Below are 24191 nucleotides of genomic sequence, written 5' to 3'. Positions count from 1 at the left end.
TACTTCATCAGTCGAAAAAGAATCCACACATACGTGCTCGTGTCTGGGAAACCTCACAATGGTTTGTGGTGACAGCCTGTCAGTTATTTCAAGGCATCATTCATATCCCTCATCAAACCAAACGCATTTTTGACAGAAACAAAGTAGCCTTGATGTGCCTGCCATATCCCCGTATCGTCACTAAAGCCAAAAAGCAAATCATTTAGAAACCTGGAGATACCCGTTCTTTATTAAGTGTCACCATTCGCTCTCTTAAAATGGGACCCCAATGCCTCAAAATTCTTGCCCATGAATAAAGCCTCTCCCAAACCCAAATGTATCCAGAAGAAATAAAGCAGAAGATGTCAAGACCAGGACACAGCCCCAGAAAAAGAAAAGTTCCAAGTAAAACAAAGAGAACAGCTTCATCCCGCAAGAGAGGCACTGCAACCCGGGCGCAACCTTATATTCCTAACTCGCAACCAGTGACATCGGTGACCGTGTCTCCAGTAGCCTCATGTTCTTCCACTTTACCGTTGCTAGTGATGCCAGCCAAGTCCGATTTGTCAACCGTCTTCCCTAATTTTATGAAAAATATAAACCTGTGTATCCAGGAACTTCTTCTCCGGCGATGACTTCCTCCTCCTTTTTAGATGTACCGACATCTGCTAGCAAAGTACGTCCCCCAAAATCAAAGTCCGAGAGAGACAGTGTATGTTACAGAGTTTACTGGATTTATCCAAGCAGGAAGTGTCCTGATTTATTTCATTGCGAACCCCTCCATGTCGAGAGATGCCGGTCAGCAAGTTGATACGACGGACCGACAATCAGTGGCAACGCTTTCCACTATACAAAGATCTGCGAGAAACAACAGGTATCAGTGTTAAGTGCACCTGAGCGTAAAAAGATGGCACCCCCCTGAAACCATCCCTCTTCTGACCCCAAAGGACAGAAAAGAAAGGACTTCCTCCTCGTTTAGCCAAACATTGGGACGTCTTGTCCGTTCTATCCAAAGCCCCTCAACTAATGTGAAAACAATATATTTCAAACAGCCTCCAAAGACGCCATCCATGTTGTGTGAGAATATCGCCTGAATGTCTTGAGAGAATGATACTTTTGTCTCAACACCAAACAGAACAAAAAGCAGTTCAGAAATTGTATCATGCTGCCAAAACCCAACTGACAAGTGTCCGTTTACCTCAAGTGTCGTTGAATGGGCTTGTTCTTGCGATCATCGGTGCAATGGTCGCAAGAATAAGCCCATTCGAGGGAAATTTTCCAGAAATCTTACACGATTGGAGGGCATCAATCTCCAATGGCAAGCCAATTATGCCGATGTCTCTCGTTTGGCCACCTACAATCATGGCTACATATATTCGTTTTGTGTCATCGACATCTTTTCCAAATTTTCCTGGTCGTGCAATTGACTTTGAAATTGAGCACGGAGTTAGTGCGAATCTTAAAACTGGTGTTGAAACAGAGTGGTCATCACCCTCTTCGATGGCAAACCCACTTTGGCACCAAATTTCTGAACCAAGCTTTTCAAAAAGAATAAAAGAAATGAGACAGTCATTTTTCCACCACCAAAAATCCCAAAACCAAAGCCAGAATCATGAAACATTTTGAACGCACCTTGAAAGAACGCATGTAGAAATATTTTACGCATCAACACACACTCAAGTACATCAACGTCTTACCGCACCTGGTCAAATTGTACAACCAATCTAACCATCAGAGCATTGGATGAGCTTCCCAAGAAGTGACTCCCGACAATGACGTGGATGTCTTTGAGCTCCTTCATGGTACGTCCTCGCCTGTGGCTGTTCCCAAGAAAGGTGGAGTGTTGATGACTGGAGACAAAGGTTATTTACCCAAAGGACAACTGAATTGTTTCATGTCAATGGACGTGTGTGTGGACGTCATCAAGCCATCTATACATTGGAAGACGTGAACGGAGAAGTGTTGAAAGGAACATTTTACTTCCCCGAGTTATGTTGAGTGACCAAAAAGAAGACAAAAGAATTCTCGATCAAATAACCCGTAAAGGAGAAAACCGCAGTGTCAATAAGTCAAAGTGCGTTGGAAAGGATATCCTCTCAGTTTTGATTCATGGATCGACGCTTCGCAAGTCATCGACTATAAAAAACGAAGTGATCTTCATGCCCTTAACACTTCCTCAAGCACTACGGTAATCACTCCACCGAGTTGTTCTCTGCAAGATCTTCAGAACCAAATCTTTTTCTGCCAATTCTTTCTGGTGTATTGTGTCATCAGTGCTGCCATTGCCAATTTGAGTTTTCAACAGGGAGACAAACAATTATGGACCATTGTACTGAGCATTTGCATCAGTTACCTTCTCCCCAACCCATCCCTGAAATCCTCTACCAGTAACATTGGGATTCTTGCGTCCTACGTCAGTCACCACAACAACAACAACAACCCTTTTATAGACGCTCCTTTGACCTCGAGCGACTCCTTGGAAAACAGAACTCTGGAATTGTGAATAACCAATTTTACGTAATTTTACCCAGTGACAATTCCATGGATATGTTTGCTTACAATACTTTGTGTTGTTTCACGGCCAATTTACCTCCTCAGGCCATCCAATCAGATCATGAAACGCATTGTGAAGTGGCTTTGGTCGAAATCATTCATCCAACATCCTTAACCTCCCTGAAAATCAAATGAAGTTTTGGGTCGAAATCCAGAATATACAAGTACAAGAAAACTTGGAAACCATCGATCCTGGTTTTACCAATCCAAAAAACCATCACATACCATTTCTCCAGTGAGCCCTATGAAATGAAAATTACTTCAGGCTATTATTTTTTCAACGGTCATCATTTCGTGGACACGATTGCCAGTATTTTCGACACTCGGTTTGCAAACCCCTGACCAAACAGAACAAAACTTCCACAATCGAGTATCATAACTTGGCTGATCGCTTACTGATAAAATTTATGAATGTCCGAACCTTGTGCATCACTTTTAATCCCAGTTTGTTTGGGTGAAGAGAAGATCACATTACATAAAGGTCAGATTTCCCCCGACATCAGCATCTTCAGCAGCAGTCAATTTTAATGTTATTTCATCACTTGGTAGAATTAAACGAAGGATTGAATTTAATCTTTTTGTACACCTATGTGGTGGTGTACAACTTGGTGCGAGTCATTCCTTTCAAAGTGGATTCTGTCGCTTCTGCTACAAGAAAAGTGGTAACACCTATCACATTCACCGCTAATTTGTATATCCTCATTATTTAACCATCAGTAAGTCGTATTTCGACAGTGTCAACACTGGTATAAAAGTAGATCTGGGACAACATTTTCCTTTCTCCAAGGGAAAAGTCATGGTGAAACTACATTTTCAAAAAAGATTCTCTAACGACTCGTAAGTCATATATCCTGTGTACCGAGGAGTCGCTTGAAAGCGAGGACATGATTAAGGAGATATGCTAAAATCTGCCTTTCATTCGGTGGCCCCCGTTTTCAAACCAATGATAACGAGGATTGCACGCCTTGAAAGAAGCCGCTTTGACTCAAGGCAAAGAATTTCTCCAAAATGTCATCATCGACAAACAAAATCCCAAAGAAGCCTTCTTGAGAGCAGGCAAAATTGTCTTGCTTCAAACTAGGAAAAAAACAACATTTTGAGCAGATGAGAAACTCCTCTAAATGCCCTGAATGCTGCCCAGTCAGACATTCCTGCTTCCCTGAACCCAGAGCAAGGACAAGATGGAAAGAGACGACGAAGACCCCCCTCCAGAGGACTTCACACAAACAGAGCTGGAAAGACAAAGAAAGGAAGAACCCTCAGAGAATTAGATGTTTTTGATTATTAAACAGAACAATGGTGCACTGAGAGTTTTGCAAAAGTTCCAAGTCAGAATTGGGTCTGTTTGCCATTCCACCCACTATGATGATGATGACAGAATCCCAATGGGTAGAATTTCATTCCATCTCCTCTTTGACAGCATCATCCCCTATCGAATTTGAAATCAAAGGACAATCCAAAGAATACATCGATTGGAATAGCAGTAACTCCAGTCAGTAATTTCATGCATTCCTTGTTCAGCGACGTGGATTCATACTTGAATAACAAACTAGTCAGCAGCAGCATGAATACTTGCCTTTACCGAACATACCTCAAAAATCTTTTCACGTACGGGAAAGATGCCAAGAATAATCATCTGAATGCTTGCGTAGTATGGAATCCTGATGTAGCAGGTCAGGACAAGTTTAACGACACAGTTCTGACAGCAGCAGACAATCATCACATTGCAGGTTTTAACGACCGTCAAAAAAAATCCTACAATGACGAATTTTAGAACTGATGGATCGTTGCATTTGGACATGTGGTTTTAAGAAAAGTATTAGCTGAATGGAGTGGACATACGCCTGAAACTGAATACCAGCAGTACTGTTTTCCATTTGATGGCCCATGCAGTCGAGTACAAAACCATCATCCAAGAAGCTAGACTTTAAGTGAGACACATGGAAGTGTTATCTAAGGTGGAAAACGACATCAGCCAGACTTTCAGCAAAAGGACCACCAAGTGTGAAACTTTCACCATTTCCGTGGAACTCTGATCTAAGATGGAAGATTATCTGTTCCATGGACATTTACCCAAACATTTAATCCTTGGTATAGTCAGCAACAAAACCCTCAACGGGACCGTCACTGCCAATCCTTTTGAGTTTAAGCATTACAGAGTGTCCAAGTTCGATGTCCGTCACGATGGCAAGACCTTGCGTACCAGTCCCTTCAAACCTAAGTATGCCTGAAGAATTACTTGAGATCGTACTTGTCTCTGTAAGACGTCACAGGACAGTTCAAGACCAACAATAGTCACTATAAATAGATACTAGCAGTTTTTTTTAATTGTCTGATTTGCTTAGTGTAAGATTTAAATTTAACACTAACACTATCGCGCTTTAAATAGTATGTTAAGGGTTAAGTGTTAAATGGTATAATTAATGTAAGGAATAGTATTTTTTGTGGTGTAAGGGTTAGTCTATTTTGTTAGATTTCATCTTCGTTTACATTCTAAGCTAACACATAACATTGGAGTGTGTGTGGGTGTATGTGTGTTGGTCTTTGTTTGTCCCTATTAAACTCACTTTCCCCTATCCATTTAATTTCATACCACCTACCTACAGCAGCGTGTATTCAGGTGAGCCACTTGCAACACTGTTCCAATTTTCCCCCTAGTGCCCAGTATAGTGACGTCATTGAAGTTAGAAATTTTGAGGCTATAAATATAGGCTTGGGTTTTTTAAAAGGAATTTTCACAGGTTTTAGCTATAAATAGATACTAGGATTTTTAAACAAGATTGTCACACAAGTTAAAGCTATATATATTTACTAGGTTTATCCATTTTAGTCTAAACCAATGTAACCTAATGTTCAGGGATATGTTAAGTCTCTGTTAAATTCAGGGACAATTTCCTAATTTTACCGTTACTTTTATTCACATCCATTTTGGCGTTGGTTTTCTGATTCTTTTAGGAGAAACAGTTGGCCCCAATTTCTACCAAAGGCTACAGACCATTGATAGTGGACATATTCTGACATCATGGCATACATGTTTTGGGGCGATATGTAGAACAATCCGATCTTTTAGACACAATTGGTCTCAATGGACCAATATTCATCATTTTATCTCAAAATTGAACCAATCCTGGGTTTTAACATGGCTCGATATGAATCCATTTGAACCTCTAGCCTACACTTCGCAAAAGTCACTAGCATACAGGTCATGTTTCCTGATGACTTTAGCTTCTGCATGCTCGGTAAGAGGGTTGCATACCCTTTATGTCCATTCAAACTATGTTAAGTTCAGATCGGAGGGTTCAGTGGTTCTCTTGACACAATCGGGCTTCATAGCACAAAATAGGTTACCGTCTGTCATTAATCAAAGAGTCGTTACTTACTCACATTATTCCATAGTCAGGTAGATAACAGCAACCATGCAAGATCATGTTCACACTTTCAAGCACTCAAAGCACACAGAGACAAGTGGTGGCATGTATAAATGCCTCTCCCTTCCTTCTGGTAGGTCCATTGGCGGTAGCACAGACGGCCGCCAGACCCATTTGGATCAGTCAACACAGCCTGTTAGCTTCGCTGGATTCGTTGGTTAAATTTTCTATGGAAGAAGATTTAAATAATCATCTTCTTAAATGTGTGTTAGGGTCACAGATCAATTGACCCCATGCTTTGTTGCTTATGTAATTAGACGAACGGGTTATCATTCATATGGTCGAATTGGGCTGTTTTTCCCTAGAAGGATACCCGAGGTAGATGTTGGATGCTCAGCATCCCCATCTTATATTTATTCTCCTAACGTAATGTGATTGGGGAAAGTATTGGAATGAGAAAGCAAATTTTTAAGAAAATCATGTTTCTCCGAGAATATTTACCTAACCACATTACTTTAAAAAAAACTCCCAACCACCTAGCCATGTGAACATGTTTGGTTGGTTTGTTGAATTACCGTCGATTTCGTCCATTAGGCATGTTCGACGGTTTATTGCAGCACAGCTGGATGTTTAATTACTCCTGAGGGAAGGAATTAGTGCCTCATCCCTCAGGCATTTATGAGTTCAAGGAACACTGATTAATTTGGCCATCAGATCGTGGGACTAATTAGTCCCTAATGACACGAATGTAGGACCGTTATGAGTGGGAATGAACCCAACACGCACTCATGAAACAGAGGATTGGAATTCAGTTGCGAATGAACGCACCAGGTGTCAACCCAAGCAGTATGTAACGTCCGCTACGATTGGTCAACAGCGATTACATCACATTAGGACACCTGGTTTTTTGACGGGTGGAAATGATTCCACATTCCTTCAAGGTATGATGTCCGAGAGAGGTCAGGAAGCAAAGGACTGGGAAAGCCAGCCATGGATGTTGTGAACTCCCAGAACACCAGCCCATACTTATTTCAAATCTAGTCCCGTTTTTCTAATGGACAGAAAAATACCAATAATGTGTTAGTAACCTGTGCAATTAGATCAAATCCAATAAGTCTGATTTTTTTCACCAGATTTCTTATCAAGTTTTTATAATTCTAGTACTTAGTGTATGTAAATAGAATGCCCTGATTGTCCTAATTAACTAAGATGTCTAAGCGACATTTAAAAAGTTTGGTCACTATCAGGTCATACAAAGTTTTTAAGTTTTGATGCAGCAATCCAAAGGATCACCTTACCACGTTCTAGTCTACAGGCACATCAACACATACAATATTGGAATTTATTTAGAATACCACTAAAATTCAGTTGAAACTTTATACATTTGGACTTTCGATAAAACGTTTAGGACTTAATGGGATTTAATGATGTAAGTTCATTTAAAATTTTCACTTGTATTAAACAGAAAAACATTATTTGCTGAATTTTACAAAACTTTTGGGGTTTTGGTTTTCGCCTCTTTCTCTTATTTATTTTAAGACCAAAGAGTCATAACAGCCTGTATATATGTATGGTAACAATTAGATTAATTGAGTAGCTGATTGATTTATTGATGGATTAATGAATTGCAATATCTCTGCTTCATAGTGTACCTTTGAAACATACTTGGAACAAACGTAGCCATCTTTAAATACAGTGCAGATCTCTTCTTTTTTTTTTCTTTTTTTCTTTTTTGTATTACAAAACGTCTTTAATCAAACATATTTCTATAACTGGCACATACTAATGTAATGAAAATTGAATTTAAGTAGAAAAAATCAAACTTCATATGAACTAAGGTCAATGAAGAAATATTTAGTCGTGCTTGAAACTACCATCAAACATTTCAACATAACCTTCATCAAAACTTTCTGCGCTAAATCTGATTCCAGTTTTAGTAGGATCCCTGCTTAACTTTACCTACGCACAGCACTGGGTGTACTTCAAATACGATTGTGCAACATGCATGTAAATAATGAGTTGGTAAGTGATGAGAGTTATTATTATTAGTATTAATTTTATTATTTTTATTATTATTATTTTTATTATTATTATTATTATTATTATTAAGCAATAACCAGGAAACCGGCACCACCGCTCTCTCGCACGTCACTCCTTGAAGCTAAAAAGCGCAGAGAGATTGACCTCAAAGCTCAAGCAGTCTTGCAAGACGTACTTATCAATCTCATTTATGTCTGGATTCTCCTCAGCATAGGCTACAGCAATCGAGATGACCGGTCCTACATGCTTCGTGACACCATTTACAACACGTTCCTGAATCCCCAGGACAACATAGCGTTTGATATGGTAGTACCCTAGTTATTTACATGATGACAAATTTTGTATTACGTCCAGTTTGCAATTCACAACATACTATGTATAATTTTAGTATCTCTCTTTGCATGCGTGTACATCAGCCATGGACGATAATATTTTGTGCACAGTAATTGCAATTTAACTCGGGTTGACAACAACATCGGAGTCAGTACTCCAAAGGAATACAACCAGGTGCAAATGTATATACATATATGTTGACATAATTGGAAAGACATTGTATAAATTATGATAAACAGAAAGCAAATTATTCAGTAGTAAATTCATTACTTTACAATTATTAATTTATGGTTATTTTCTCTTCCTTAAGAATTAACTCTTTTAACAACACGTCGATTAAAGATGATTTAAAATTTTAAATTTTTTTGAAAAAATAATAATTGTAAAGAGATTTCTTAAAATGTCAGCTTTCAGAGAACGCAATAGTTCTTTAACTATTGGTACACATGGTCTGCTGTAGAAGTATTGTGGTCCAAATTGATTTCTCCTAAATAGCTACATTCAGTGAGATAATGATATAATTAACCCACACAGTTTAACACGCAAAGTGTTCTCAATCATTCATGTCCAGGCAGATTTTCCATCTTCCATTTTCAGTTGGTAAACAATGATTACATGTTCAAAATTTTCTTATATCTGCTTTACATTTACTGATAAGTGTTTTAACCAATAATGTATATAATGTTCCAGTTTTAATTATATTTTAAAAAGTCTCTCTGTCTCTCTCTCTCTCTTTCCTCAAGTCAGTAGTGGATGATTCCCATGTTTGTATAAACTGATCATTAAGCCTTTCCTTAAAGTTTGCATAGATTTAGGATTTATTGGGAATTTTGGTTGACCCAAAAAAATGGAAATCCAGTTTCCGATAAAATGTAATGAATGTCCATTTACTTCAGCGCAGACCATTATTATAGTCCTGCAATAACCTCAGATGCATGAGATAAGATAGTTTCATTTCTTTTCCAAATAGATTTACCCAAATAGACAAGTATTCTTCCCCCTTTTATTTGTAAATGTAGAGGAGTCCTAACTAACTCAACATAAAACGTGAACGTTAGGGTGGATATTCAAACTTTAAGGATGTATTTTAGAAATTCTAAATGAAATTGTTCCATCATATCTGGCTTTTGGAAAACCCCAACTGCTTATGTAAGAATTAGAAGGAACTAGTGTCATATCCGAAAGTTTAATCTGACAGTCAGCTGGCAAATTAAAATGTATTATTACCTTTCATAAGAAGGTGAATAGCTTTCCGGGATTGACTAATTAGATTCCTGATTTCCAATAAACTCATACCATTCTTCTTTTGGATCAGTCCTAAATATTTATGGTTTCTAACAATTTCCCGTCCCACATCTCCTAATCTGAATATCACATTTTGTCTACTTAAACATTTCCAATTTTTAAAAAAACATAACTTTCGTTTTGCTTGTGTTAATAATAAGTTTTCCTTTATACAGTAGTTAAATATTAAGTCTAGATTATTTTGCATATCTCTTGGATTATCTGAAAATACAACGGTATCGTCTGCATACAGTAGAAGAAATAGCTGTTCTAGCACATCCATCTAGTAAATTAAATGCAATGCCACTACAAATTGAGCTCAAATCGTGATTCTCGATGTTATTTGGGTACAGGGCAAATAATAAAGTAGAGAGATTCACTCTTTGTATAACTCGATTGCGAGTAAACAGACCGGAATTTCTTTCCTTTGTGAAAGATACCAATTACAATACTTTACATCCATATACATGTTCATTATCACCTTGAGTATTTTTCTGTTTATAGCAGTTGTAATGAATATTCTCCAAAAGCCAAATCTTAATACCCTATACAACATACGCCTCACTGGCATCATCGTTTTGTCCATAATCTGCCATTATGTCGAGGACTATATGGTTTGCACTAAATCAAAAGAAATAGGAGCAGTGCTGGTACGTTATTCGATGTCAGACAAGGGTCCATGATGTTTGCATGCAATCGTAACTAGAATACACAACATATACCATTATTGTCGATGCATTATGAAACAGTAGATTAGGGTCAATAATGCTTGCACTTACACAAGGAAATATGCCATTAATGGCAGCTAAATACATATTATGAAATTAAATTCGAAATCTTTAATTTTTTAACATATCTGAATCTTTACTTTGTAATCAAAGTTGAATATTTCACTTAGGTTGCCAACAAGAGTGTAAACTGCATAATGCTAGTTAATGAATTTGAAAATATTAACGAACTGTTCTTAAGATAGCAAAGTGTGCAATATAAAACTTGAACTTTTCGCTATAAGTAGTACAGTTTACAGTTTTGCGGCATGTATTACACTTGAAGAGCAATAGATTACCATAGAACTTAAGAAGCAGTAATTATTTGGGTTGGATCATGTAATTGGATACATTCTTACAATTACAGATAACCAGCACAACAGAGTACTTCCAGTGGTTGAACGGAACAGCAATCAGCAACCTATTTCCGCAGAGAGAATATAACAATATGAGTCTTCTTTGGAGAAAGAAAGAGTTCATTTCTGGATTCTCACTATTCAGACTGGGTCCGCCGCGTCTGAGGCAGGTCCGGACAACTAAAGGTGAGGATCTATAGCAAATCTGTTGAATATATAATGTTTTCCTCTCCTGTAGCTCTTCCAGCGCAATGCACTACCAGCTCCAAACAGCGTAGAACTTAGATCTGTAGTTGCATTATTTCCAGGCAGTTCCTGGTTTCTACTGTTTGTTTTATCCATGATTTCATAAGAATAGTTTAAACATTGTTCTTTCAGTACACTATGCGATTGAAGCCATGGGTCTCAAGTATTCTCATTTCGATGATTGATATTCACAGGTAAACGCGGTATCAAAACAATAAGACAAGATCGCACAAGGTTGCATTGCAGGCTTCTAGTTAGCATGATGCAGGTTCTAAAGAAACACACTAGCATGCACAAACAAAATATCACTTTGCACAAGGATTTAAAACAGAATTAAAGATATTTTGATTTTATTAAAGAACATTTAAGTATTTTTTCATTTTGTTTACCTTGAAAACTATATGCTTCGCTGCTACTTATAAACCTCTCTCTCTCTCTCTCTCTCTCACACACACACACACACACACACACACACTGTACAATGACAACTGAAGATAAATTTGAGATGCTCTGTGGAACAAAAACCTACGCGCTGACTTTCTTTATAACTCATCAATCTTGAGCGAATCCAAGGAATGTTCATAACTTGTAGCGATGGTTCTTTCTTTCTGTCCAGGTTCCTGCTATCTACCTTATTTTGGCTATGAGGCTTGCTATCCCACATATGAACTAACCACAGAAGACTCCAATTCTTATTGTGTTGGTTGGAAACGGAAGCCTTGTCCAGCAAATCAGAAATTAAAAAAGTTCTCTTCTGATGCATGGACCTTCACTGATTCTAAAGCGATATGGGGATTACCCGTGTCTGGTGTATACACTACGTATGGCGGTGGGGGTTACATAGCCAACATGGCTGTGAACAGAGACATTACAATGTGGATTTTGAATGAATTGTGGGCAGAATCGTGGATTGACCGTCAGACAAGGGCAGTGATGTTGGAATTTACTCTGTACTGTGTTGACATTAATTTGTTCATATACAACATGTTCATAGTGGAAATGCCAGAAACAGGTGGTGTTACTCCATTTTACGTCATTCAGCCCATGAGGTTGTACATGCATACTGGCCCGCTAGGGATGTACACCTTGGCATGTGAGGTGATCTTCCTGCTTTTTGTCATCGGGAATACGGTCCTCGTTATATTAAAGCTCCATGGACAGAAGAGATCTTTTTTCCGGGATACTTGGCAAGTTATAGACCTATTGGCTCTAATGGGATGCTATGTTGCTATCGTGATGTACTTTATTCGCTTCAAGCTATCTATGGACACCATTGCTAAATTCAATGATGATAAGAAAAAGTTTGTCAACTTTCAACACATTGCTATGTGCGATCAGTTTGTAGTCTTAATTATTGGTCTTCTCATTTTCGTAGCCACCGTTCGTTTCTTGAAGATCCTTGGATTCAGTAAACGAGTAAACGCTTTAGTAAATGTATTCAGGTATGCCGGTGAAGATCTGCTCTCTTTTGGCGTGATCTTCGTCATCTTTCTTGTGGTCTATGCAGCATTTGGCTACCTCCTGTTTGGATCAAAGCTACAGCTGTACAATAGTTTGCATGAAGCTCTGTCGACTCTTTTCATTAGCATGATCGGTAAATCCACATACACTGAGATGAATATGACCGACCCTATCATGGCCAAGATCTACTTCATGCTATTTGTCTTGGTTATGGTGTACATGGTGCTGACCATCTTCTTGTCTCTACTGGATGATAGCATTGGCAAAGCAAACGAGGCTCTCAAAAGCGACGAGAAAGAAGAAGTTGTGGATGCCTTAACCAATATGTTCCGTGGATTTGTTGGTTTAAATGGAGGAACTAAGAATGACACTGTAAAGGGTAAGCTTGTTTAGTTTTATTTGCTTCTCCAATTAAAATCACAGTTTTGCTTGAATTGACTGTGGTTATGTATATCCGTTTACAGAAAAATGTAATTGCTATCTAGTATTTTTAGTCAAAATCTGCTAATTTAATACTTGTTAACCTTTAACAAACTTGGTTGATCAACATTGCAATTAGTGACAATATTATTTGGTTTTTTAATAGGGAAATATTACAAAAATGTTGCACACTTTCTATTTATTCTCCTGAATCTGAAATCTTTATTGAAATTGATGTTTGCCAGTTCAACCGGGTCTTTATTTACTTTGAAACAAGGATAATTAGTGAAGAGATAAAGTTTTTGTCAGCTATATTGTTATTCTTTAAAAAGCAATAAAATATATAAAAACTAAGTAAAAATGAATTAGCAATAAAAACAACAATTTTTTAAACAAAACAAAATAAAAACTGGAGAAAATTTGCATATGATGGTCAATAAACTTTTAAGAAGTCTGTGTTACTCCACTGGAAGAAGTAGTATTCAAGTGTTTGTTTACTCGTGTTCAAGGCTCAACTCAAGCAACCAAAAGCCACCAGTGTTCAGTAAGTGAAGCTGTAAAGCCGGCAAATATGTCCTATTTTTAACTTCCGCATAAGTATGAAAAAGACTATATGAAAACAAATATAAAAATCTGCATAATGTCAACTTGTGTCGCATGTATATGCAAATAGGTAACACAGGTAAATGAAATAATGTTGTTAGGATGAGCATGACAATCAAATAACATGTTTGTGAGCTAGTACGTCGTTTGCTTCAACATTAAGTCAAAAGCAAAAGGACGATTAGTATTCCACGTGCAGTTATAAAAGAAACTTTCAATTTATCAGTAGGCCAATAAAATGGCACCATGTCTTCATGAAAATTAAGTTTAGTTGTCATTTCATTCGAGACCTGCGCTTTTTTTAAACAGAACAATACAGCTTTCATACCTGACACAAATAACATTGCACTGTTTAGGTTCATTTCGAGGTTGAGATTTTGTTTTGTAAAATTACAAAGCATTTTAGTGTGTAAAGACCTTTCCTGACTAATTGTGAAAACTAAAGCTAAATCATGGACATTATCGAGAAATGACTTTATATGGTCTGGATATGGTGCTGTACCATTCTGAAATGACTTTACATCGTCCCTATATAACGTAGTACCGTTTTGAAATGACTTTACATGATCTAGGTATGATGCAGTACTGTTCTTAAATGACTTTACATGGTCTAGGTATGATGCAGTACCATTCTGAAATGACTTTACATTGTCTAGGTATAATGAAGTACCGTTCTAAAATGACTTTACATGGTCTAGGTATGATGCAGTACCGTTCTAAAATGACTTTACATGGTCTACGTATGATGCATTACCGTTCTGAAATGACTTTACATTGTCTAGGTATGATGCAGTACCGTTCTGAAATGACTTTACATGGTCTAGGTATGATGCATTACCGTTCTAAAATGACTTTACATGGTCTAGGTATGATGCAGTACCATTCTAAAATGACTTTACATGGTCTAGGTATGATGCAGTACCGTTCTAAAATGACTTTACATGGTCTAGGTATGATGCAGTACCGTTCTAAAATGACTTTACATGGTCTAGGTATGATGCAGTACCGTTCTGAAATGACTTTACATTGTCTAGGTATGATGCAGTACCATTCTAAAATGACTTTACATGGTCTAGGTATGATGCAGTACCATTCTAAAATGACTTTACATGGTCTACGTATGATGCATTACCGTTCTGAAATGACTTTACATGGTCTACGTATGATGCAGTACCATTCTAAAATGACTTTACATGGTCTAGGTGTGATGCAGTACCATTCTAAAATGACTTTACATGGTCTAGGTATGATGCAGTACTTTTCTAAAATGACTTTACATGGTCTAGATATGATGCAGTACCGTTCTGAACTGACTTTACATGGTCTAGGTATGATGCAGTACCGTTCTGAAATGACTTTACATGGTCTAGATATGATGCAGTACAGTTCTAAAATGACTTTACATGGTCTAGATATGATGCATTACCATTCTGAAATGACTTTACATGGTCTAGGTATGATGCAGTACCGTTCTGAAATGACTTTACATGGTCTACATATGATGCAGTACCATTCTGAAATGACTTTACATGGTCTAGATATGATGCAGTACCATTCTGAAATGACTTTACATGGTCTAGGTATGATGCATTACCGTTCTGAAATGACTTTACATGGTCTAGGTATGATGCAGTACCGTTCTGAAATGACTTTACATGGTCTAGATATGATGCAGTACCGTTCTGAAATGACTTTACATGGTCTAGGTATGATGCAGTACCATTCTAAAATGACTTTACATGGTCTAGGTATGATGCAGTACTGTTCTAAAATGACTTTACATGGTCTAGATATGATGCAGTACCATTCTGAAATGACTTTACATGGTCTACGTATGATGCAGTACCATTCTGAAATGACTTTACATGGTCTACGTATGATGCAGTACCGTTCTAAAATGACTTTACATGGTCTAGATATGATGCAGTACCATTCTAAAATGACTTTACATGGTCTAGGTATAATGCAGTACTGTTCTTAAATGACTTTATAATTTATGTATGATGCAGTACAGTTCTGTGATGATTTTACTTGGTCTAGGTATGATGCAGTACTGTTCTGAAATGACATATGTTCACGCAACTACGGATGAAACAACCCCCAGACTCTTTTGCATTCGGGTCCTGTAAATGTACAATCTTCAGATTGCCATAAATAAGTTTATTGCAACTGCATGTTCACGCTGATTAGTTTATGCTTTGGTGGGGGTGGGGGAACAGGGCTGAATGTTTATGAAAACAATCACCCATTTCCAGGCATTTGCTGGGGAAAATAGATTTGCTTACCTTGTAAGTCTTTGTCCATATTACTTCTGTCCTTATGATTTTATTATTGCCTGAGGATCGTGGACTGAGAAAGAGATTTAAAGGTTGAAGAATGGAATGGTGCGAAGTACAATCATAATATAATCTATTTTTGTAGCAAAAGAAAAGTACGCCGTTCAGCCAGACGCCGAAACAACGAATGTCACACCAACGCCTTCTGTGACTTCCATGAATGAAATTTATGATATAATAATGGAGATACGACAGTCGTTCCAACCTGCAGTCGAACTAAGCCTTGGTAATTCATATCTTGCCTTCTATTTTCATATTTCTATGAATTGATGTATATATATACGATAGATATTGACCCTATGACAAATTATTGCGTCCATTCAACGAACACTTGGTAGAATGAAAACGAAATGATCTCTGAAAACAATTCGTTCATGTATGTTAATACGGTAAATATTTCTTGTATTTATTTTTCATTCAGTTGGCGATTTATTTTGGAGTTAGCCCTCGCTTTGCATTGATACCAACAAGGTGACATTTGTGCTGTGAAAATGACTTGTAAATACTTTTTCAACATTAAGTTCTTCTATCGTAGGACTGACTTGTAAATACTTTTTTCACATTAAATGCTTAAATAAATACACGAATTTGAATTATTGATATATGATTCTAACAGTTAGATTTAGGCTAAAATACATTTTTCACAGGATGTGTGATGGTGTGTCATTTTAAGACAGTAAATCTTCATATAATACTCGCAACCTATACTTCGCATCTTTTGAAAGATGCGAATTGGTGATATTAGACGGATGTTGACCCAGCTTATGATTAAGGATTACAGTGTGACAATAGATATGGATTTTCTTTAGCTTTAGACGATAATATTACGGATTTTCTTTAGCTTTAGACGATAATATCTACATATGTTACTGCAAGGTTTGTTAAGAAGAATTCTTTTCATGTACACATGCGAACAATATAGCAAAGAGATATATGTCAGTCACCATATTATTACAAGATTCAAGCTATTTCATATTCTGGAGAGGCAATGGTTCGCCTGGATTTTCCTTTAAAGGGGAGAAGCTCTGTATTAAGACAAAACATGTATTCCATTCATTAATATTGGAATTGCATGGCTCATCCCAAAGGAAACTAATATTATCCTGAAAGCTGAGAATCAATGTAACATTGACAATTAAACCAAACCATAAAATTGCCTTAAAAAATTGAAAATTAGAATTTTGCAAAACGATGCTTCACAAACGTCTCGCCTCTTCTCTTTAGAAAAAATGATTGCTATAATAATTACAAAATTAACCAAAGTGCCTGGCGTATGCGTTTCTAGTGAATTTGTTTTATTGTACAAAACTATACAATAGAGTTCTTCTCCACATGAAATTCTGCTTGCTCAACTTCTTGCAGATAAATATTCTTACTTTCTCAATTTGCTTTTTCTTCCACCTCTGTTATTCTGCATAACAATAAACACATGATGCATTCAAAGTAGACTAAACATGAATGCTTGTTTCCATTGGTGACAGATATTTCATTTACCCTTCCTGGTTTGGAGCTATTTTGTGAAATAATATTATTTGTTCTTTTGTAGCTCGAGGACCACAACCAAAACACTAGAGAATGAAACAAGTGAATTCAACATGACCAAGTTTTATTTTAAAACAACAGGAGTTCGATTGACTGCTTGATTATATTCAAAGTATTGAGAGCTTGGACCAACTGATGAAGAAGATTGCTTTTTGTGTAGTTTTATTACTTTCAATTTTATATATTTGTTTGCTTACCTTATTTGGATTAGGGATCTGATTTTAATTCACACGTTTTATACTAGCACCTACTAAGACAGTATCTTCAAAATGTTCACAATTGATAGCTAGAAATTTTAAAACTTTTTCTTTTAATGGAAAAATACAAAAACCATCTACTGAAACTTGAAAATGAGTTCCCAGAAAGTATCAAAGCCAATGAGGAATTTTAACTATGTATAAATGTGTTCTCCCTCTTACATGCAACTCATCGCCTGTGAGAGAAGTCTTAATACACAAGTCTTTCAGTATAATAAACCTCGATATAAAGCATTTGCTCCAGACAAACACTCCCTTCTCTTGGGCTGTGAAAGACAAATCACATAATGTTTGTGCATAATGCCGAGTACAAGCAGAGTAGACCCCAATCTTCCATCATATAATGCACCATCAGGTCAGGGCCAAATTTATTTGTTCTTCTCATGATTAATCAGGAACAGTGTGCATAAATCCTGATCTACTCGCCATTTCATCACAACCAGGACCTAGTGTACCAAAAACTTTTTCAATAAAAAACAAGTTAACTCTAAATTTAAAAATGTTGGAAAGTATGTCACCGTAATCAGAATAAAACTATAATTACAGACCATTCCGAGTTTTCTTTAGTTCCTCTAATAGAATGCCAGAGTTCGATTACCAACGTGTGCAATAAGGATTGTGTCTGATAAATACTTTCGGAACCTTTACTTTAGAACAAGTAAATCAGCTCAAAATTTAAGTCCCAAAATTTTAACAATCAATGACTTTAATCAGAGTGATGTTAGAATCGTAGAACTTATAGATTTGTTTAATCGTCTGTCGTTCTCTGACTGCATTTGGATTCTAGTTGTGGGATTGACTGTTTGACTATATGCACGGCAAATTAATTCTTAGCATTCAGGGTAGTTAGGAAAGCTATGTCCGGTGGTACCAAGCAACACATGTATAGTCAACTTAAAAAGCTAGTATTATCTTATGAAATTCGACACAGTTGTCAGGCTTTCTGTATAGTGCCAGTTTTGTGCTAGATATATTTGTCAGGCGTTCTCTGTAGTACCAATTGTGTGCTAAATACAGTTGCCGGGCATTCTCTACAGTGCCTATTTTGCACTAAATAAAGTTGTTGGGCTTTCTCTATTGTGCTAATTATGTGCTACATACATATGTTTGAGTGTAATAATTGTAACAAGCTGCATTTTGGCCGTCTAATTTAGCCCTCGAATTTAGTGTACGAAGTGTACTGGGAGTTTCCCAAAACTTTAACCCAAGAAGGGTCAGGTTAGTTTAATGATCTTAATTGTTGTTTCGCCAGCAATGTTTGTTTTAGATGATGGGCCGAATGATTCAAATCTATGTTAAGTTTAAGTTATAAAAACTGAATTCGAATTTAATTAATGCGCGTGCCCTAACCTCTATAATGTTTCAGTTATGGATCAACGATGTCTTCAAACTCTGCCCATCTCATTTTGCTTACGTCAATAAATGTCCTAATCATATTGACATTACCAGTCAGCTGACCTCTTGGCGAGAATATGTGTTTCTGACTCTCTGTGGAGTTTGTGCTTTTCTAACACTCTCAGTCTCTATCAGTCATTGGCTCTCTTCCCAGGAAGATAATGTCAAACATTGACTTGTTTCAACCAACAAACTTGGAACTTTAATGGTTATGCTGAATACAAGTAATTTCTGAAGTCCGGAAAATAACTATGTCGTTACATAAGAAAGTAGAGAAAACAATGTGAGGATGAAACAAATACACTCAGATACAGTGAAAGGACACACAGATGACACGTGCATATAAAGAACGAAAGGAGCTAAGAAGCATACCCATGAATATATACAAGCAGGTAGAAGATGCTACTGAATGTATGGAATTGTTTTTGATATAATGGTGTTTGTTTCAATAATTGTGTTAGTGATTATTTTAAAGTTAACTTAGTAAGATATTGTATGTGTATGGATTTTTCTATTGTACAAAATTTCTTAGTGACTTAGCTATTTTAGCTCAGAAAATCGTTATCTTTTCTAAGCAATTGATTCAGTGTAAATTCAGTGTCACATATTCCTTTTGTTTAGAAGGTTTTACAATTCCTTCTCTGCACTCTATTTGAATTTTGAATCCACATATTGTGTTTTCCAATGGACCTTCAAGTTTGAACAATAAAGGTATCTTCAGGAAACATGCTAAAGTTGTCGTATTTTCTTGTTATTAGTTTTGATTATTGTATGCATCTCTCTCTCTCTCTCTCTCTCAATGTATTTGTTTTAATTAATTGACATGGGTCCTGTTTTTCACTTTTTATTGATGCAATGCGTTGACGGTATATTATCTGGGTGAATTACCTGTTTATTGCTAATCTCTGCTCCTTTCACACCTCTCATTTTTATCTTACCATAATCCACGTCTTCCTTCATCCACCATTTTTTCATCAAGTATCTCTACCCTACTTCAACCTCACTATTTCAACAAACCAAAATCATGATGAAAACGTGATCTCATTCACATGAGATTTTAAGGGTAGAGTGAAGTCTCTGACGTCATGTGTTATGTTTATTTGATTTAATTATATCTGATTTAATAAATACTTAATTCAATTTAATTGTTTGTCAGTTTTTTAAAATTATTTTTCATTACATGATATTGTAATGTAAATTTATTCACTAGAGATGATATCTTTTCAGAAAATAGTTTGACCTTGAATGTTCTTTTTATAAACACCAGGTATTGATCTAAATCCTGACCTTGATTCAAAATTTGTAGCAACCATGTAAACAAGTTCTATTTTTATTTTAAAATGATTGATTATTGTCGAGGTCATTTTTTTTCTTAGAGTAAAATGATTGATTTTCGTCAGGGCCTCACTAGGTGGACGTGATCTTTAACAAGTACTTGATTTCTATAAGCTTCTAGAACATGATCACGTGACATCTTGTTTACATTCAGAAGATGACATAACCTATATTTTGGAGAATTATTCTCAGTAGAAGCTGGGATGTTACACTGGAAGTTTTATGTTGTCCTACTTGGAGTTATTTCAAATTACTTGAATTGGAATTATTTCAAATTACTTGCATTCAAAAGGATTTTTTTAAAATTCTGGAAAATACATCTGCTCATGTGAGATTCTTAATTAAGGACAGTTCTTATAAGAAATTTATTTATATCTCCAAAACCGGAGTGATAATTTTTGTTTCTACAAGGAACTATAGACTTCAAAACTACAGGTTACAGCATACGTCATTGTCTTCCATCTTGGATTCTTCATCAGGATTTGAACTTGAAATCAGAAGAACATTTTGTTATTATTATTTTTTCAGGGATATAAATTACTGTATTCTTCAAAGCTTGTTATTTTCACTCTATCTTGTGTTACTGTTTATTCGAGCCTAAACATAAGACATGGGAATATGTATATTAGGCACGCACTAAATTAGCAATAATGTTATTTCAGTTTAATTTTCTAAATATAAAAGTACTATGAATATGTATGTAATTGGTTCAGAGTCAAACTGGTAGCTTTAGTTAACCAGCATGATAATACAAGACAAGAATGTGGGCTCTGATGTGTATTTTACTTGCTTCATCAATATAAATAGATCTTCTGAGGTAATTAGTCATTTCTTTCCGGTTATTTTTTTAATACACATTCCTTCTTACCCTGTAATTTACTTTTGTAAGTTATCAATATTTTTGTGTGTCTATGTTTAACATTTCAATTTTGTTTTCCTATTTTTTAAATTAAAAAAATTATATATTCTTTTTTTTCAAAAAAAATATATTAGGATTGAGTTATATTTCCATGCGTGTGTAACATGATAAAGAACAATATGATCTTGTATGCCAATTTTGGGGGCTAGGGTGGGGGTGGGTATATTTCTTCTACAAAATTTTGTTGTTGCTGTTGTTGTTGTTGTAGGGTTTAACGCCATTTTTCAGCACAAGATAGGTTATACATGGCGGCCAGTATAATTGGTGGAGGAAGAACCCTGGAAAACCCCCAAGAAGAACCACCAACCCACGAGAAGCTACTGGCAGGCTTTCTCACGTACCAACGTTAGCCGAGGCTGAGACTCGAACTCACGCAGACAGAGGTGAGATGGCAGTGATCCGTAACGGCAAGCACTTTAGACCACTCGGGGCCCCCTTCTACAAAATAACCTGAATAACAATTTCTATGACTGAAAGGTAACTTCCCTAGACAACGAAATTAAAGAAAAGCAAACAGATAAAAGATATGATTAACAATAAGAAGCAAAACTTTTAGCTTGGACGTAAACCCCCCCCCCATAAAAATTGATTCTCTTGTATATGCTACTTTTTGATGACTCATGGCCCTTGTATTTTTTTTTATAAAAACACTTTATTTAAGGAAATCGTGTCATATATATTATATATATAACAGTAACAATCTGAGTAAATAGGATAGAATTATCTTGTAAATAGAATGTAAAATATCTGAAGACACAGTCCAATCTGTGAGTTTGAAATCAACTGAATGATTGCTCTGATGTTCTTCTCCTAAAGATCTAAAAATACTTTAGGCTTCTTTGGAGGTAAAGTCAGCTCACTACCAACATATGTTTCCAACTAGAAGAAAAGAACCACAAAACTTAATACATGTATAACCAAATAATGAAATATTCTTAGTAATGTAAGACAATGTCGTTTATGTCTGTTATCATTTACTGAAAACAGACTAGATACAACTGGATAACACAAGACAATGGAAGATTGTTGGACTCACATTACTAGTTCAGCTCTGACTCCAAACTGAAGCAAACACCATGATATTAAAATTTCAATAAATTTAAATTTCTGAATATTCATGACCAATCAAACCTTTAATTATCAGTATAGACACATCCTTGATGACAATTTCTGTACTGAGAAAACTGTATGAGTCGCAGCTTTTTCTAATCTACATGTGTTTGAAATGTGTTTTGAATTCAACACCAAAGAGTTAGGTATGAATATCAATAATGAATTTTTTAAACTCATATCTGTAAAAGAACTCAAATTTAATCAATAAAACAAAAGCTCCATTGTTTCAGCTACACCTAGGATAAGCTCTCGAAAGTATCCTTTTAATAAAATCTTACCTGGCCATCCTAACCCAACGATACTCTATTTTATCTTTACCAGTTTCTAGACAAATTCCTATTCTTCTATATATCATTAGTATCATCAGTCTTGTAAACATATCCATGCCATCCCACCTCACTTCCACCTACAAAGTCTCACGATCTATTTTATTTTGACAGTAAATTAAATTTCCCATAAACTGCACTAAGTAATTTTCATGTAATCTCTTTAAAATGAAAAGGCAGCTACCAAAGCTATAATATTGAAACAAAAGCCAATTTTTTACACAACTTTCACACATGATCATCAATATCTGCCAAATATCTCACATTGGCTGTTTGTGCACTTAAAAAACCTTACTTAGTCTTATATGGTCTCAGTTTAAAGTTAAAATAATTTGTTTCGACTAAACAACAACTGAAAGCTCACTAAATTTTAAGGAGAATGTCACAGGTCTATGGTATCCTTGAATTAATTTTAACCATCTTTCTATATCAATTGTGAAATAACTGCTGTTGTGTGCTTATTTATTGTTCTTTTTTAACTTTGCACGTGTCTTCCCTACTGACTGTAGATTTGCAGGAACCTTTCTTTTTCAGGACCCTAGGTGCTCTGTGACAGGGTTAATGGCAAAAAAGAATACACAGAATCATCTTTATTTTTTGTGACTCCTTCTTCTTTTTATATTTAGGTACAGTTTTTAAATGCAAGATATAGCAAGCTTGTAATGTAAGGTTGTCCCTGGAAAAAGGAGGTGAATGGAATCTAAACACATGACATCACTAAGACATGTTATTGTCTGTGTCGAATTGAAGCATTTTTATACCATTTTTGTAGGTAATGGGTTTTCATCTTCCTCATTTATGCCTGAGGCCATAATAGTCAAAAAAACAGAATGTTACAAAACCATACCATGGTGGTTATTTAAACAAAAAGCTCTTCTATTCTGCATTATTGTTCTATCAGTCAGCAGGCTTACAAAGAGAGGTCACAATGAATGTAGGAAGGGATAAATGAAGATAATTAGCAATATATAGATATATTGACAGATGGATTGATCCTAACTACTGTCTGCCTTGCAAGCTTTCTCTCAAGATATATCATAACAAATAATCTTTTACAACCTTGTTCCTTTCATTCATTTATTTTTTATTGTATCATTTTGTTTAAAATACCTACAGCCAAAGATCATGCAAATTAAGTAAAGTGAAAACCATGTCCGTGTTTCATTCTTGTCATGTTTTTGTATTCATCCTGTGTAGCCTTGTGTCCTTGAGAAAAAAACTGATAAATTTTGTAAGCGCTTGAGCTGGTTTCACACAATTTTGCACTGTTGTTTTGTTGTTCTTAACTTAATAAATATAATATTTCCTGCCTTATATTATCTATATGACCCAGCTATATGACAGTGCAATCTTCAAAGACTATTATTTGCCATGTGATATATATATATATATATATATATATATATATATATATATATATATATATATATATATATATATAACAGTTTCCCAACATTTTGAGCTAAAGAAAAATAAACATTGGAAACTGACAGTGTCACAGGGTTCTGGGAGTAAAAAATTGTGTTTTTAGCAGGACAAATCATGTTATTGCAGGTAT

At 35.9% G+C, this 24191-nt stretch overlaps 1 protein-coding gene across 1 annotated transcript in view; it reads left to right on the top strand.

Moving 5' to 3' along the window:
• The window catches only part of LOC149803144 (polycystin-1-like protein 2), a 67037-nt gene extending 47370 nt beyond the window's left edge, over positions 1-19667 (top strand). Inside the window, exons 13-17 of the mRNA XM_089953892.1 lie at positions 8011-8246; positions 10692-10866; positions 11543-12766; positions 15832-15972; positions 17293-19667. Of these exons, the coding sequence (XP_089810018.1) occupies positions 8011-8246; positions 10692-10866; positions 11543-12766; positions 15832-15972; positions 17293-17318 (1802 nt within the window). The 3' untranslated portion in view covers positions 17319-19667. The remainder of the gene's footprint in view (positions 1-8010; positions 8247-10691; positions 10867-11542; positions 12767-15831; positions 15973-17292) is intronic.
• The last annotated feature ends 4524 nt before the right edge of the window (positions 19668-24191 follow it).

The sequence above is a fragment of the Sinohyriopsis cumingii genome, chromosome 3 (assembly GCF_028554795.1).
Source record: "Sinohyriopsis cumingii isolate HCF-2022 chromosome 3, ASM2855479v2, whole genome shotgun sequence".
NCBI lineage: Eukaryota > Metazoa > Mollusca > Bivalvia > Unionida > Unionidae > Sinohyriopsis > Sinohyriopsis cumingii.
This window is presented reverse-complemented; position numbering and strand designations above follow the sequence as displayed.